Raw genomic sequence first — 16,217 nt, forward strand, 5'->3', positions numbered from 1 at the left:
CTTGCTGTTTGCAGCCCTCCTGCATTAGTTACTGCAGGACTCTCCTTCTCCCCTTTTCTGTAGGATGCAAGTGTGGTGCTTGTGGCAAAGAAAGGATTTCTCAACATGCCCAGCAGACAGGAGAACAGAACAGAAGGTAGGATTGACTCCTCACTTTGACTTCACATTGCAATACCTTGTAATGGAAACAGAAAAAAATTCAAAAGATTTTGCTCTTTCCCAACCTGTGTCATTATACAGGAAGACATTTCTTTTTTTTCTCTAAATGGCAGTAATCCTCCTCAACAGCCACAGACAAGCAGGTGCCCAGGGTTCCCACCTCACAACCTGCCTGATGTGCCACAGTAGGGCCAGCTGTGCCTCACAGGGGAACGCTGCTGCCTCTTCTCATCACTGACAATCCCAGGCTGCCATCCCCCCAGTCTCCCCAGAACTGAGGCCAACAGGCCCCGTGCATGCTTGGCAGCCACATGTCAAACTCGGCCACACATTTTTCCTACAGCTCACGAGCCCTGGGCTGTGAACTGGCAGGTCCTTTACGTTCTCACTTATATCCTGTCATTCCTGGTTGTGCTGGCAGTGGTGGAAGTGACAAGGGGTTTTCAGATTCCATTTGAACATCAAATGATGAGTTTCCCATCACATCTTTATGGTTTGTGTATCTTCCTAGGGCTATAAGAATTGATGTAACTTCCCTGTGACCTACAGCTGCTAATGAGGTATTTCATTTTATACATACCCCGTGAAAAATGCATTTGCTGTGCTAGAACTCTGATTTCTGATGGTGCTCAACACTGAATTTTACCTGTGACACGATTTTTAATAACTATTTTTATTTACATTATATCCTTTTACTTAAAAAGAGAGTTGGAACATGATGTCTACTCCATGCTGAAGGCTCAAACGCGATGCTTTCAAAGTAGGGTGTTTGCACTGACCAAGATAAGCAGTCAGGGACTTGTAAAACTGTCAAACTCTCCAAGAGCTAAGATGGATCATAAAGAAGTGGAAATGTTTATTCTGTTTTCCCTTGTGCAATGCAAAATATCAAAGCTTAATTGTACTTTACTAACCCACTCAAGGAAGAGAGGGGAAAAAAAGAGATTATAGCTTGGAATTTAGCCAGGATAATTTAGGCTCCATGCAGATAGTGAACATAAATATCTGGAAAATGAAAAGGCCAAGATATTTGTCCTTTCATTCCTACTTTACTATCATGCTGGTGTTTTGGAACTGCAGCCAACTCTTCAGTTATCACAGCTGGGAACTGCAATGTATCCCAGAACTTTGTGGCAACCTTAATTGCATCTTTATCCAGCTCCTTGGCATCAGCTCCCAAGCTGATTACCAGGACTCCCAAGCTGATAGTAAGGTCTTTACTCGGGTCCTTGTCTTTTGCCTCCCCTGTTGGTTCCTGGGACTCAGACAAGTTTAAAGGCATTTTCTTTGCAGACCACATTAACTGGCTTGTCAGTGCTGGCTGGTCTTTTAATTGCTTCCAAGTAAGTTAGAGAAGGTAGTGTTTGCTCTATGGGAATTTCAAAGGGCTCAAGGAAAGTAGTATCTAATTCACATCAACTTTAGGAGAAATGAATGTAACTCTCTAACTTCCAATCCACGCTGGAAACTCCTTATCCAAGTAAGAGGGGTGAGAAAGGGGAATTATCTCCCTGCAATCTAACCCCAGCAATGTTGCTTCACTGTGCTTCAGCCCTGCTGGCTGTGAAGTGGGAACAGATCCCACATTTCTCTGACGCAGAAGCTCCTTATGGATGTTTTTTTACAGGACCCTTGTACATGATTGAGAAACACTTGATGCAAGATTCCTGGGAGGAATTCTAGAAGGGAGGGTACTGCTTTCTGCCACTAGAGCCAATATCAATAAACCTATAGCACAGAAGTAACAAACCCCATGACAAGTGAACTGTGCTCTTTCATTGTATAGCACTAGGTTTTCTTTAAACATACAAAATGCCAATAACACCACAGTGTCTGATAGAGGTTCAACCTACATGTAAGAAACTATTTAAACCCCCAGAGACTGCCCAGTAAGTGGTTATATTAAAAAGCAAGTTGGATTATTGGCCCTGCTAAGGCTGTGCTGAGCCTGATGAACCCAGGGCAGTGAACGATCTTTTACTGGGTCACTCTACCCTGATGGAGCTTGTTAATATTCGAAGATATGCAACAAAGTCAGACAATCTGCCTGGAACTTTCCAAGTGCATCCAACAAGTCAGCAAAAGCAGCAGCTACTGGAAAAGCATGATCCAAAGTGTTGACAGCCGGAGAACTGCTGTCATACTAACAAAGCAGTGGTAGGAAACAGCAGCACCCACTTGGATCCTCACCCGGGGATATCATCTGCCACAGCACCTACTGGATCCTCACCTGGGGATGTCACCTACCACAGCACCCACCTGGATCCTCACCTGGGGATGTCATCTACCACAGCACCCACCTGGATCCTCACCTGGGGATGCCATCTGCCACAGCACCCACCTGGATCCTCACCCGGGGATGTCATCTGCCACAGCACCCACTGGATCCTCACCCGGGGATGTCACCTGCCGCAGCACCCACTGGATCCTCACCTGGGGATGTCATCTGCCACAGCACCCACCTGGATCCTCACCCGGGGATGTCATCTGCCACAGCACGTACTGGATCCTCACCCGGGGATGTCACCTGCCACAGCACCCACTGGATCCTCACCTGGGGATGTCATCTACCACAGCACCCACTGGATCCTCACCTGGGGATGTCATCTGCCACAGCACCCACTGGATCCTCACCCGGGGATGTCATCTACCACAGCACCCACTGGATCCTCACCTGGGGATGTCATTTGCCGCAGCACCGCTCCCGCTGCAGCCGTTCCGCTCCGTTCCTCTCCGTGGGACCGCCCTTCCCTTCCCGGCCCGGCCCGTGCCCGCCCCGGGACAGCCCCGCCCGGTCCCGCTGCCTGTGCCCGGGTCGGGCCGCCCGTGCCGCAGGAGGGGTGGCCCAGGTACCTGCCTGTCCCTGCCCGTCCTTGCCGGGTGTCCCTGCCTGTCTCTGCCTGTCCCTGCCGGGTGTCCCTTCTTGCCCCTGCCCGTCCCTGCCTGTCCCTGCTGGGTGTCCCTTCCTGTCCCTGCCCGTCCCTGGCTCTTCAGAGCCGCTATCCCCCAGTGCCCCACACTCGTTCAGATGAAGGCAAATCGACAACCCCTGGTTCCCTTGCTGGCTTATCTCCATGTTTTAAAAAGCAGTTTTGCCAGTGTCATTCCTCAAAGTTTTACAAAGTCAGCTACTTTTTCTTTTTTTTCTTAATACACAGAACTGTGCTGCCTCTACCCTGCACAAAACAGATGGACCGACTCTGCATCCTGCAAAGGAGATGCTGTGCCCAGCAGCAGAGGAGGAGCAGAGCAGAGCTGGGATACATCCCTAAAACCGACCTCTCATCCCCAGTACCGAGTGTGACCCAGCCTCACGGTGTTTTGCAGTGTTGTTTTGCAGTGATATCCCTCACCACAGTGGTTTGCACAGATCAGACAGAACCTGGGCTTTTATTTTGCTTATATGGACTTAGTCTAGACTAAAAAGGGTTTGTGGTCTGAAAAGCTCACATGCAGTTGAGCAATGAATCTGGGTGCTAAAATCACATTAGCATGTTTTTCAACCTCTGCAACAGATGTGACTTCCCTGTGTTTCTTGTACTTCATTGTTGCTATCATTTGACTTTCTGCTTCTAATGATGTGGTACAAAATCTAATGAAAAACCATGGCCAGTCTTTGCAGCCTGAACACTCATCAGCAGGTACAGAGTGGCATGTAGGCTGCTGGTCTCAGAAGAGCATAACAGAAGTTTAAAACTATTTCATTAAAAGTTAACTTTAAACCCCTAACAATTTATATCTGCTGGACTGTCAGGCATTACAGTTCAATAGGACAGAAGGGTGAGATGCTGTGTTAATTTACAGAGGTTGAAAGATAATTCAGACTCTGTGAACCACTCCAGGAAGCCAGACCAGGCTCTAAATTTTTGTAGAACAACTTCTTGCAGTGTTTAGGCTCTCAGAGTTTGGAGCCTAAAACACAGTAAGAAAAGTAAGAACTTGAATGAAGTGGATAAGCAAAAATTTTTTAATTAAATTGAAAATTCTTATAGATTAAGAAATCTTCTTTTTCCCAATCTCATTTAGGAACATTATACCCTAATGAAGTTTAATATATGGTTGTGTTTCATTATCACTAGTTTTCTGTATAACAACCAAATGCAAAATTTGCACAGACCTATGATTTATTTTCGTGCAATTGCTTCCTAAATGGACAATTTGCATGGCACAACCAAAAAGATGTTTGATATTGGCACTGGGTGACACAATACAGAAGAAATTAGGGTAGTGTGATATATGGCATTAGCTATGATTACCTAAGAAAATGCTTTTTGCCAGACCCACCCAAAGCCATATAAAAGTACACACCCTGCTCTGATTAAATTTGCAGCTATGTGCTTGGATTAGGGAGACAGAATGTGTCATTCAAATCTGGGGATAACATCAGTAGACTGCTCCTATCCCGTAGAAATGCTCCAACCAGAGCATGCAGTTTCTCCTTCCCACCCATTTTCCTGTGGGCATTTCCCATGAGAGGACAGTGCATAACCCTAAAATGTTCATTTTCTTTCTCTTTAACAGCAAACTACCCTCAAGCTCCCTAAGTGTTGTGTGGGTTACCAGTCATGAAAACACCCACATAAAATCTTAGGGGTGAACTCCTTCAGTACAACACAGTGTTCAGTGAAGAATTTTTGAAGGCTTTCCAGGAAAGAATCACATTCCTCCATTTTGATCATTTTACATATCCTATAGGACAACGAACTCAGGGAATCCTGGCATCTGCCTCTCACTACAGAAGGTCCAGCCCACACACAGGAAGCTTACATGCTGGAGTAAAGGGTGTCTGGAGTAGGGATGTCTCAGCTTCAGAAGAGGCATTTGGATATTTTCACAGCATGTCAAACCCTCCACATTCAGCTGCCTGGCTGACAACTTGTGGGGCTGCTGGTGGAGGTTCCCAAGCCAGAGGAAAAGACAACAAGAAAATGTTTCCTGCTCACCTGGGCTTTTCAGTTCCCAGCTCTGCAGCTCACCAAGGACCACATAATATTACTAGAGCCTCAAAGCTTATGCCACTCTTTGTGACTGATGTCTGGAAAATGGGATCTTTTTCCCCAAATGGTCATTGTTGCTTGGTTTCCTATTTTCTGGAACTGCTCACCCTCACTGAAGGCTCTCCAGAACTTTTCTGACAGGCTTCCTTCCAAGCTTTGGCCAAACCCCTGACTGTAGTCAGCACATGCAGGAATTCTGTCCACAGCAGCTCCAAACCACTCACATTCCACCTCACTCAACTGTGGTGGAAACAATCCTAGAGTGGGTCATTTTAAACAACTTCACAAAGTACTGCAGAGCCAAAGTTAATTGTTTTTAGAAATGAGCCTGCCACTGCTAAATCCCTCACTCATGCTTAACCAAAGCTCTGTAAAACCCCCAAGTCACTGGAGTTGTTTCAGACAGTCACTGTGCCAAGCAATGGAGCTTGGCATTAAATATTTTAATTCCTGTCACTGGACTATTTCCCATACATTTACAAGAGATCACCTCACTTCTTTCTTCCCCTCTTTCCCTTTTACCAGTTCCCTTAATACTTTTCGTGAATCAAAGCTGAGTGACATTTCATTTTTAACTTTCTCTTGGTAAGATCCCAAAGTAATTGTTTTCTATTTTCTTCTCTGATGATCTTGAGTTAACATAGGAGATCAAGGAACCTAACTTCAGCTGTGACTATATTAAGAGGCATCAAGAAAGATATTTCTATGGAAACAAGTTGTTCAGAGAGAAGCCAACTGATTAATTAAAAAGTTAGACCAATTGGGAGGAAAAATGAACAACAAAATACAGACAATACATTGAGACAGTTAAAAGAGGGAGATGTTAAAAGTGGTGGGAATAACTATCAGTTAGAAAGAAGAAAATTAATAAGCTCACTAGAAAAGGATTTAAAATTGAAAATAATTGGATGAAATTAAGTGAGAAAAAAGATAGGTTAGCAAAACCAAAAATTCCTGAGAAAGAAATCCATTGGTTGAAAAGTATTTTTCCAGGGACAAAGACTGAAACTTTATCCTCTATGATGCAAGAGAAGTTAGACAAACTGCACTTACATGTATTGCAGGGAGAAAGATGTACAAGCAGAAACACAGACTATGTCACTATTTTTCCTCTCTTGTGACAAGACTAAGCTGAATAAAATGTTTAACCTTTTGTAAAAGGGGAAAATATTGTTAAATATAGACTCTTGGATATGCTGAAGTGCTGTTGAGGTGAAGTCAAAACATAAACCCTTCATTATTATAGAAGTAGCATTTTGTTAGCACTCTGGTCTTCCTGTCAGAAAGCAGCTGTGTGAGAACAGAAGTATGAGAAAATAAGCACATTCAGTGGTCCCTTGAAATTAACAGCAGTTTTTCCCCTAAAAGTCAAGATAACAAGGTTTGGGTCCAAGCCATTCCAAAAGGTCTTGGATTACAGAAAGTCCATTCTCTTGGTCTGTCCCTCTGTAGTCATTCAAAACCACTTAGATCTGATTTTCCAGGCTTCACCATCAAAATCTTAAAACATGATTAAAAATTTTCAAATGGTTTTCATGTTATTTTCTCCACCTCCCAATGAACTTTGCTTGGCTTCTTTCACTGGGACATTCCAGTGAAACCTGCAGCAGATAACACATTATCCTGTTTCCAAGCTTAATTTCACAGAGCTAAACTCTAGAAAATGCTGCTATGGATTTTGGTCTCGAAAAGAATCAGGTCATCATTAATTCTAATTTTTATATCTTCCTTTCTAAACTCAGCCTTCAATTAAAAGGTCAGAACAATACAAAATGGTAGGGAATTACCCATACCCTACCCTCACTTACCTCTTCTGGAAATCTCTGCAAAATAAAAATCAGGGAGAATTCCCCTTCTAATACCAGACAACAGAACTGAGATTCAAAGACAAACACTTTTTAAAAATGGAAATGTAAAATGTCCTTTTTATTCCTGTATCCCTGAGAAGTCGGTCCCTTTATATGACTGTTTACCTGCTCCTATGATAATCACAACTATTCCATGTTGTTATGAGAGGAAATATTGTGGAATTGTTGCTCCTGGGAAACAACACAACTTTCCCCAGCCAGCAGGTGTCAATTGATTTGATCTTCCCTCCATTAAATTCCAATGCCCCAATTTCCATTATAATTGTGTAAACTGTTTCTCATAAGAGCAGGCCAAATTTCAAGCTGGAATTTAACTGTTGCCTTCTGTTGTTAAAAGTTAAGCATTTTTCAGAGAGGAAAACACTATGCTATCATGATGAATTGTAGGGATTTTCTCAGGAACTTTTAGGGTTAGACTAAACAAATTGAAGAATTCTTTCAGAACTATTGAAGTTCCTAAAATGTGGGTGAGAGAATGTAGCAATAAAAACCATAACTTCTTGTTTCATAGATTCGTGAAGACCATTTAACATGAAAAAGCTCAGGAGAAATGCAGTGGGTGCATGGAGCTGGAAATCTATGTCCAATGCTCATGTCTAGGAACAGAGCATGGAGGAGTTTAACTAGTGCAGGGAACAGGGTATCCACAGAAAAATCACAGCTCTGACCCCCTGCCAGCCAAGAAAAACGAGCAGAGTAAGCACTTTGATTTTCTCAATCACTTAACTTCTTCTCCTATCTCAAGAGCCACTTAAAAGCAAAGGTGACATTGAAGGCAGAGCTACTGACACTTCTGAAGTCTCTCCATGAAAGCTTTAACCTGCAGAGCCTTGGCCAGGGTTCTTGAAGAACAGAGAAAAATCTGTGCTCACAACCAGACCTTCCCGAGGAGGGAAAGCACTTGATCGATAATGCAGCCTTGGAGGCTTCGTTTCAGTTATTTCTTCCAAAGTGCTTTGGATAAATATAACTGGATTGAAAGCATACTGCAAAAAAAGTTCAAGCTAAAGTCAACATCTAACTGCTGAAGCCTAAAAATCCAGTTCTTCATAAGTTGCAGGAAAAAAAATTGTTGCTTGTAATCTCTTACATTTCCTGCTCCTAGTATTGTCTCTAAATGTTTTGCAATCTCTGTCATTAAAATGCATTTCTAGAATCATAACAGAACTGGGCTTGGTTTATTTACACTACAGCAAGAGTAAGCCCTTCAGAGTGGAATGAATAAGCTGCTGAAATGGTCCTGAGAAAGCTTTTAGATTGCACCTGCTTATATTTGGACCTGAGATATTTGGGAATAGATGACTCTTACCTCTGTGCACCACACAGAAGCACTGTCAGTAATACTTGTCTTTTTAATCAAAGTAACATCATTTCAGAAATGACAAAATGTTTTTTCAAGCAAAGCAGTCTGGCTAGAATCTGCTACAGTACATTTTTGAGACAAACGTTCCTTAGAAGGAAACTCTTGAGGGTTTTCATGTGGGGAACAAATCCAAAAGAGTAAGTTCCTACATAACCAGCATGTGTCCCAGGCATTAGTGAACACAGTGTCCTGCCTTGGACAGTGATGGTCATTGCTAAAGATATTACATGATGTGGGAGAGCCAGACAAGCACATGGGAGCAGACAGAACATCACAAAATATATGAAGTTCTTCTATGTAATATGTGTGGAACTATATGGAAAAGTATCTTCTTTCAACTGCTCCCACATAAGAAGCCACAGATTTTATCCAGCTTAGATTCACAAAGCCTTGTTTCATAGCCCTCTGCCCACTGCCTGCTTGTGGTGACCTGGATGGGAGTTCCACACAGCCCTCATTGCTGCTGTTCAGCACGGATATTTTACAAGGAGGGAGAAGTGAGGGGCAGGAGCAACTCACCTCTGTCTCAACACTGAGACACAATTTACAGTCAGTGATGTCCTTTGTCTTCCAAAGGGGTTCTGCAGGCTCGGCACACCTGGGGGAGCTCACTCCTGCTCAGAGTGACTGTCAGTTCAGCAGCACATAAAGAGAACAAACTTACCAGGACATTCTCAGCTGTTGAAATAAATAAACCCAGACTGCCCACTGTGTCTTACCAATGGCATGAATGGGTGATCCATTCTAAAAACAGCACTTTGACGCTTGAGAAATAAAACTCTTTGCATAAAATAACCAACGGGAATCACTTCTGTGCTGCTGTGTCCCTCTGACACGTGAGCAGGTGTGAAGTTGTTCACAAACCCACGCAGAGCTGTTCCTTTCTCCAGCCAGTGCAGTGTGAGCCAAGTGCCTTGGCACAAACAGGAACCCTCCCCTGATGCAGCCCCACCATTTCACCAGGGTTGGAGTTTGGTTTGTAGGGAAACAGTGTCACAGAGGAAAATTCCTCAAGAGACTGCAGTGTGCCACCATCCCTGGCTAAGGAGGTGATGTGACACAGAGACTGGCAGACAGCTCAGCCCTTCCCTCGGGAGATCAGGCATTGCTGTGACACTGCTGTGAACCAAGACTGAGTGAAATGGGATCTGTATCCAAACTCTGCACCCTCTTTCAGTCATGGTTCCTGAAAAACAGCCGTTTCTTGCCTGACCAGAAAAGCAGAACACTACCTGGTGCTTTCCTTTCCTCCTGTCTTCATTATATCTCCACTGTTGAACAAAGTAGTTGGACAGAGGATTCTTCAAAAGCACAGTTAATGTTCATTCCAGAAACAAATCAAAGCAGCTGCACAGGTCAATTTTTTGCCAATCAGCCAAAACCAGTACCTCCTAATTTTAGCCGATTTTTGCGCATGTAAAGACAGTTTCTGTTTCTAACAATATGTGTTAACAGCTCAGGAAACAGCAACAGGCAAATGCCATACTAGAGCAAAGACTATCCTGAGTTTATCTGCCTGCAGCCAGACCTGGAATTCCCCTGAGAACAGGTTTGTTTGTGAGTGTTTTCAACAACTCCTTGCTTTTGAGCGAAATAGACACCAGAGAAGTAAAGACATCTGAATTCAGAGCTTGGGAACTGGGGGTCCTGAGTTATTACCAGTTGTGGAACACGGGGCTGTATTTGTTGAAGCTGTTCAGGCCCGTGCCCACCAGAAGGGCCCGTGGGAAAGGCAGAGCCGCAGGCCGGACGGCTGGAACTCGGCTGAGGGGGAGAGAGGAGAGCGTCAGTGAGTGACAGCTGGGAGGGAGATGGTGATTGGCTGGAGGAACGTGTGGGCAGCGTATGAGCGGAAGCTGATTGGCTGGAGGGCACATGGACAGAGTATGAGCGGAAGCTGATTGGCTGAAGGAATGTGTAGACAGTATAAACGGAAGCTGATTAGGTGGAAGGACACATGGACAGTGTATGAGTGGAAGCTGATTGGCTGGAGGAATATGTAGACAGAGTATAAGCAGAAGCTGATTGGCTGGAAGGACACATGGACAGAGAATGAGCGGAAGCTGATTGGGTGGAAGGAAGCATGGACAGCAGCACCACAGCAGCTGAGCAGCCAATGGGTGCCCTTCTTCTGCTAAATTGTGGTTATGTCCAGTGGAGATTAAAGTTATAAAAAGGGGGCGGTTTCTGTAATAAAGTGATGTCCTTTGGGTGCACAAAGGGGTCCGTGTTGCTTTGCTCCCCATTGCTACAACCAGTGGTGTGATATTGCCATCGGAGTGAGCAATGGGATGCAAAGGAACATGGAGGGCTTTATTACAAGAGAGAAAGGTATGATGACTCACAAATATAAGAATGTATAAACTTCAAAAATTTTGGCAATTTATTGGTGAAATTCAATATTACAATAGTAAAACCTGAAAGGTAATTAAGTGTTGATAGAATAATGATTAAAAAGATTTAGCAAATAATGGCTTGAATTCTCCGCAGTTTGGCCATGGTCATGTCCTTGCTTCATTATTTTCAAGCATTTGTAAAGCCATAATGTTGTCCAGGTGAATAACTGGGGACCAGTCGGTCTCACCTACAGTTTTGTTGTTTGCTATGAGCAACTAATGGCACAGTGACCTTGTCCAGTTTGCATCCCCCCATAACCTGATGCTGTTTTCAAAGATATTTGTCAAGTATTAACTAATCTGTTTCCAGGAATGTGACAATAACAGAGAAGGAAAAAGTAATGGTGGTCAATTTGAAGCCAAATCAATCGTTATAGATTATGCGCTGATTTTATCATATATTTGATGCCATTTGCTCTTTTCCTGGCTCAGATTTATCATCAGTAAATAATTCCTTGAAATCTTTGAGACCCTCCCAGAAAACACCACTGTTCTGGTTCTGTGGTTTTTCTATATGTGCTCATTTCTATGACAGATGCTTAAGATTTTCATTTGAATCACTAATGTTAGACCAATGGTAAACTTCTGAAAATGCAATTGTTGTTTGGGAGAAATAACAGTCAAAAGATTTTGATAAATAGCCTCAATGGGTTCCATAAATATATGTAGCATTTTCATCTGAAAAGCAGCACAGCTCATATCCGGGCCTCAGAGAAACTGAGATTCATTTTGGCTTTTCACTCTGGTACTTTAAATGAGATGTCAAAGGGAACAAGAATAAAGCAACCAATGAGGATGGGGGAGAAAAAGGAAACTGCAGATCAGTATCTGTAAGGCAAAGTGTAAAATTGCAGTAGCAACCTTCAAATCCATGTTTGGAATGCACGAGATGTGCTGTCTAGTCAGGGAACTACAGAGGAGCTCCCCTCGCAGCCATTCCATGGACTGTGACAAGAGCCAAGAAACAGGTCAATAATCAGAGAGCTTTAAAAATACTTTCCTTTGCAGCAGCTCTAAAAAGTGGAAATTCCTTGGAAAGATGACAGTGTTGCTTTAATCATGTGTCTCATTTTTACAATAGGCCTGGAATTGATGTCAAATGAATTTAAAGGCAACATAAAAGCAGATTCATATGCTATAGTAGGCTTAGCCTCCTTAATAGACTACAATGTATCTCAGCAATGCCTGGGAGCTTGTTTTATTCTCTGCATGATAATTGTTTACTGAAAGATGAGAATAAAGTTGACATATAAAACCAGCTTTTAAAATATTTTAGGAGTATATTAGAGCTCTGGAAATAAATATTTAACATAATAAATAGATAATGTCCAGCTTTCTTGCCTATTACAGGAATTGATTTCCCCTCTGTCTAGCACCTACCTGTAATGACCTAAAATGCTCTGTGTGATAATACTGACAAGAAACTACTGAAAGAGATCAATCACAGTTGGATGGAAAATTCATTCCCCCTTCCTAAAATTTTGTTCTCTAAATATACAGATGGGCACCAAGCAAGGGAACTATCAAGATGTAGCCGTGGAAAGGGGTTTTAACCCTTTAAGTGTGGCGGAAATAAGATGCACAGCTACATGGTCGTCTTTCATGACAGGAAGAAAGAGACAAGTTTATTCAGAAATTCACTTGGTTTTATAGCATGACTCACAATTCCAAGAGTAGAGAAAAGGTGATTGGTTCAGAGAGAAGACACCCCTTTCCCAGGGCCTGGTCAAACACCACAACAGGTGTTCTATCTTTGTTATTAATTCCTTTTTATTTTGACCAAATTATCACCCTGGGAGAAATTCTCCCTAGCCTTGAGCTGGACCAGCTTATGGGCTGGGAACAGAGCTGAAAAGCTCCAGCCTGGAATATTTTACAGGCTGTAATTTTCTTACTTTCTCAATATGTGTCCCACATCAAGAGAGCCTTACCAGCTCAGAACGGGATGGACATGCTGGCACAGTTTTCCTGTCCTCCAGGTCCCAGAAAGCATTTCTGCTTCCACACCCAACTCTCCCAGGCGCTGGGAAGCAGGGCATGGTTAAACCCGAAGTGGGGCAGCACCTCCTGCCCCAGCCACGGACCTGCTGGGGCCAGAGCATGGAGAGGGACTGCAGGCACTGAGCACCACTGTGCTCCCTGCTCAGGACCCCCCATGCACAGGGGCTTTCCAGGCCCTGTGCTTTATGGATGCAGCGTGTCTCTCGTCAGAGCCTGAGTTGTGTACATAACTCGTGCTGACCTCCTCTTTCTCCATCGAAGCACTTGTCCGAGCCAGAGATCTGTCGGGCGTCACCAGGCTGCTTATTTGACGCACTATTTTTAAATAACTCACAAATATTTAAACAACATTTCTATCAGCATTACATGTTTAGAAGACATCCAGGAATGTCAAGAGTACCCGAGCTGGCTGGCCCACATTGAGCACAGCCCTGCAGCAGTGCCGAGTTGCTGAGTGGCCTGCAGCTCACACCAGCTCATGCACGGCCCCTGGCAAGCGGCGCGGAGCTTTCAGCACCCCGGCAAGAGGGCTCGCATGAGACAGGCTGGGCGTGCACAGTGTGACTGTCTGAGACACCCAGCCTGGTTATGGCTTAGCTGTGATTTCATTTTAGGGGATAACAAAGAGCCCAAAGTCTCTGCTGAAGACATCAATATTCAATTTTTGGTCCTTCCATCTCTGTGGCGTCTCTCAGCCGCTGCAGATCCTCTCTTGCAGGGGCTGACAGCACCCATTCTGGCTAACAAACCTTTGCTGGTTCTGAGAAAGGCTGTGAGCCCAAGTGTGGAGACTAACTCAGCCAGTGCTCCTGTCCTACAGCAGCGTGAAGACAAAAGCTAGTTGGACTTCAGTTCTAATTTAATGAAAATTTAATGCAAATACATGTGGCCTATGTATCTCCCATAACATCTCCACAGGATTTCCACTAATCAGGTGATGGGTGTAAAGGATTCACTATCCAGGCAATACTGCAAACCAATTTAATACTCAGTTTCTGCTTTGAAAAAGGAGCAAGGCCAGTAAAGCTTGGTTTTAAGACCTAAAAGCCTTTGCATTGGTTATTTTATCACTTTGGTATAACAGACTTTCAAAACTCAACAGAAGAGTATTTCACACATTCAGAATTTGAAGACGATTGCTGCTAAGATGTTCAAAATAGAAATACTGACACTGAAGCACCCAAACCGATAAAACCTGTTCATAAAAGCACTTCACATCAAAAGACATTGATATGCTTTAGCTCACTTCAGATTTCAGCAGCACTCAGTCCTTGACTAAGACTGGAGCAAAGCTTGGTGCCAGCCTACCTGTGATGGGAGCCTGCATCCATTCTTAGGTGTGTCCAGGTGTAACACAGCTCCTTTAATGAGCCAAACAGTTTTTCCTTGGATGGCTTGGTGTGTAGGCTATTAGAGGACATGGAGCTGACAGGTCACCAGAGCATTGTCTTGAGAGAGGGCTGGCAAGGAATATGAAGCACATTGCAAATCTTCACCTCTTTTTTAATTAGTGGTGGCTAAAGGTGGCTAAGTCAGACTGGTAAGAAACACACGTGTGTTTCCTTTGCTTGCCAAATATCCGCGTTACTAGGGAAGAATGTCATAGGCTGGAGCAGAGTTAGGTTTGGAAGGAACAAGGTACATATTAGCTACATGGGCAAGGTGACATGTCAAGTATGCATTCCCTGTGTAAAAGGCTTTAGAAGGACCAAAAAAAGAAGCACATTTTCCTGTCAATATTAGGATGCCAGCACACATAAACACCTGTAAGTTGTGCCCTGCAGAAAAGCAATTTCTCACTTTCTGTAAAACATCTTGACCTAATATTTTGCATATTATAAGGCCATCTTAGTAAGATCTAAATGATTTTTGCCAAGAAGACACCATCCCTCTGTCTGTCAGTGGCAGAGAAGTAGAAGGATTCCAAACACCCTTCCCAACACACTGCTGGTACATACAAAGTAGGAACCCAGCTTCCAGAGGTGCCCTTTTCTGTAGGTGTAAACTCTCTGAGATTGAATGGGTAGGTGTGTGCTGCAGTTCCTGTGTTGCTAAGTTTAGGGACATTCACCTTTGCCTACAAAGCACTGCCACATATTTCTGTGACAGGAGGCTTTGCCTTGTCTCCCCACATTTAAGAATAACTATTGTTGTCAGGTTCCAGCTGGACACAGGAATGCTGTGCAGTTTCTACTGTGGCATTCAGATAGCCCTTACCTCTGATAATAGAGAGTGAGGGAGTGCCTGGGCTGATAGGACCTGATGGGTTGGTTTACATCAATATCACTTACTCAACTTCACTATAACTTTTTGCAGTTCTTCTAAGGGAAGGCAGTATAGAAAAACAAATAATCATACACGGCCTCTCTGCTCCTCTCCACAAATGCCTCACTTCATCTTTAAGAAGTAAAAACAGCAAAAGGGAAAGAAAAAAAAAAGGAAAGGACACTGCTCTGTTGCAACATCAAGCCAGCGTAAGCAGTGACAGCACCCACATGAAATATTTTACCATTAATGGCTCCAATAGAAATCTTTCTGGATGATCTATGGAAGCCCTGCAATCAGAAATAGTCTAAGCTTTGCTCAGCCCCATTTCAAAATCACGGTTCTCTGATGAGAAGGGAGTTGCCTTCACATGTACCATCAAATTTAGAAATCCATTTAAGTCCTTTTGATGTTATTTGAATGATCACTTCTGAAAGGTTATAAAACAAAATGCCGCTAAGCCGTATTTGTTTTTTCTGCAAGGTTTGGAAAGTGTAAACACTTAAATCATCAACCAAGTGCATATCATTCATATTCACCATACCTTTTAAAAGCATACTTAGCATACCGCTGAGAAAGATTACTCTGCTGACAAAAATCAAGTGTCTGGATTAATTTAAAGGAGTGCATTTCACAATCCATCATTCCAGAATAAGAGAACAAGGAACTGCTCAGTTAAATTAAATAGTGAGTTACTCTGGAACAAATTAAAGGAAATTAATCTCTGCACTGTGTCTAGTCCAGACGTGTAATTCGGAGCTGATGCTATTAAAAGCCAAACTGTCTAGCTGGGTTTCATAAAGACTGAATCATTTTACAACTAATATTTGTTTGCACTCTTGCACAACATGAGAAGCAGCAGGATCTGTGGCTTGTAAGACGAGCTGACAGTTTCAGGCCAGCACTCTTCAAGGACTTTTTGAAGGAGAACAGGTGTGGGAAGCCAGCCTGGGAATGGTGGGGCAGAAGCAAAGAGGTCAGCAAAGAGAAAGGATGCTCACTGCTCCCACCATGGCATGTTTGAACAGCAGGGCCTTCCCCAGGACACTTTGGTGGCCGCCAGGGCTGGATTTGGTCCATGTGGGTCAGCTCAAGGGCTCTGTGTCACAGACTGCCCAGCCCCAGCTGCTTCAGTGGGGCCCTTCTGGGCTGGAAGGGCTTTGCTCTC

At 43.6% G+C, this 16,217-nt stretch overlaps 1 protein-coding gene across 4 annotated transcripts in view; it reads right to left on the reverse strand.

Moving 5' to 3' along the window:
- The window catches only part of LOC106853865 (rho GTPase-activating protein 7-like), a 48,235-nt gene that overhangs the window by 19,571 nt on the left and 12,447 nt on the right, over positions 1–16,217 (reverse strand). Inside the window, exon 1 of one of the 4 annotated variants that reach the window (XM_088173835.1) lies at positions 2,834–2,919. The exons of 2 other annotated variants lie outside the window; for them this stretch is intronic. In XM_088173835.1, coding sequence (XP_088029961.1) covers positions 2,834–2,846 — 13 coding nt within the window. In that variant the 5' untranslated portion in view covers positions 2,847–2,919. Of the gene's footprint in view, positions 1–2,833; positions 2,920–16,217 lie in introns of those variants that run through there. One more of the 4 variants, XM_088173836.1, reaches the window with a different exon arrangement.

Source organism: Sturnus vulgaris, chromosome 15 (genome assembly GCF_052056855.1).
Source record: "Sturnus vulgaris isolate bStuVul1 chromosome 15, bStuVul1.hap1, whole genome shotgun sequence".
NCBI lineage: Eukaryota > Metazoa > Chordata > Aves > Passeriformes > Sturnidae > Sturnus > Sturnus vulgaris.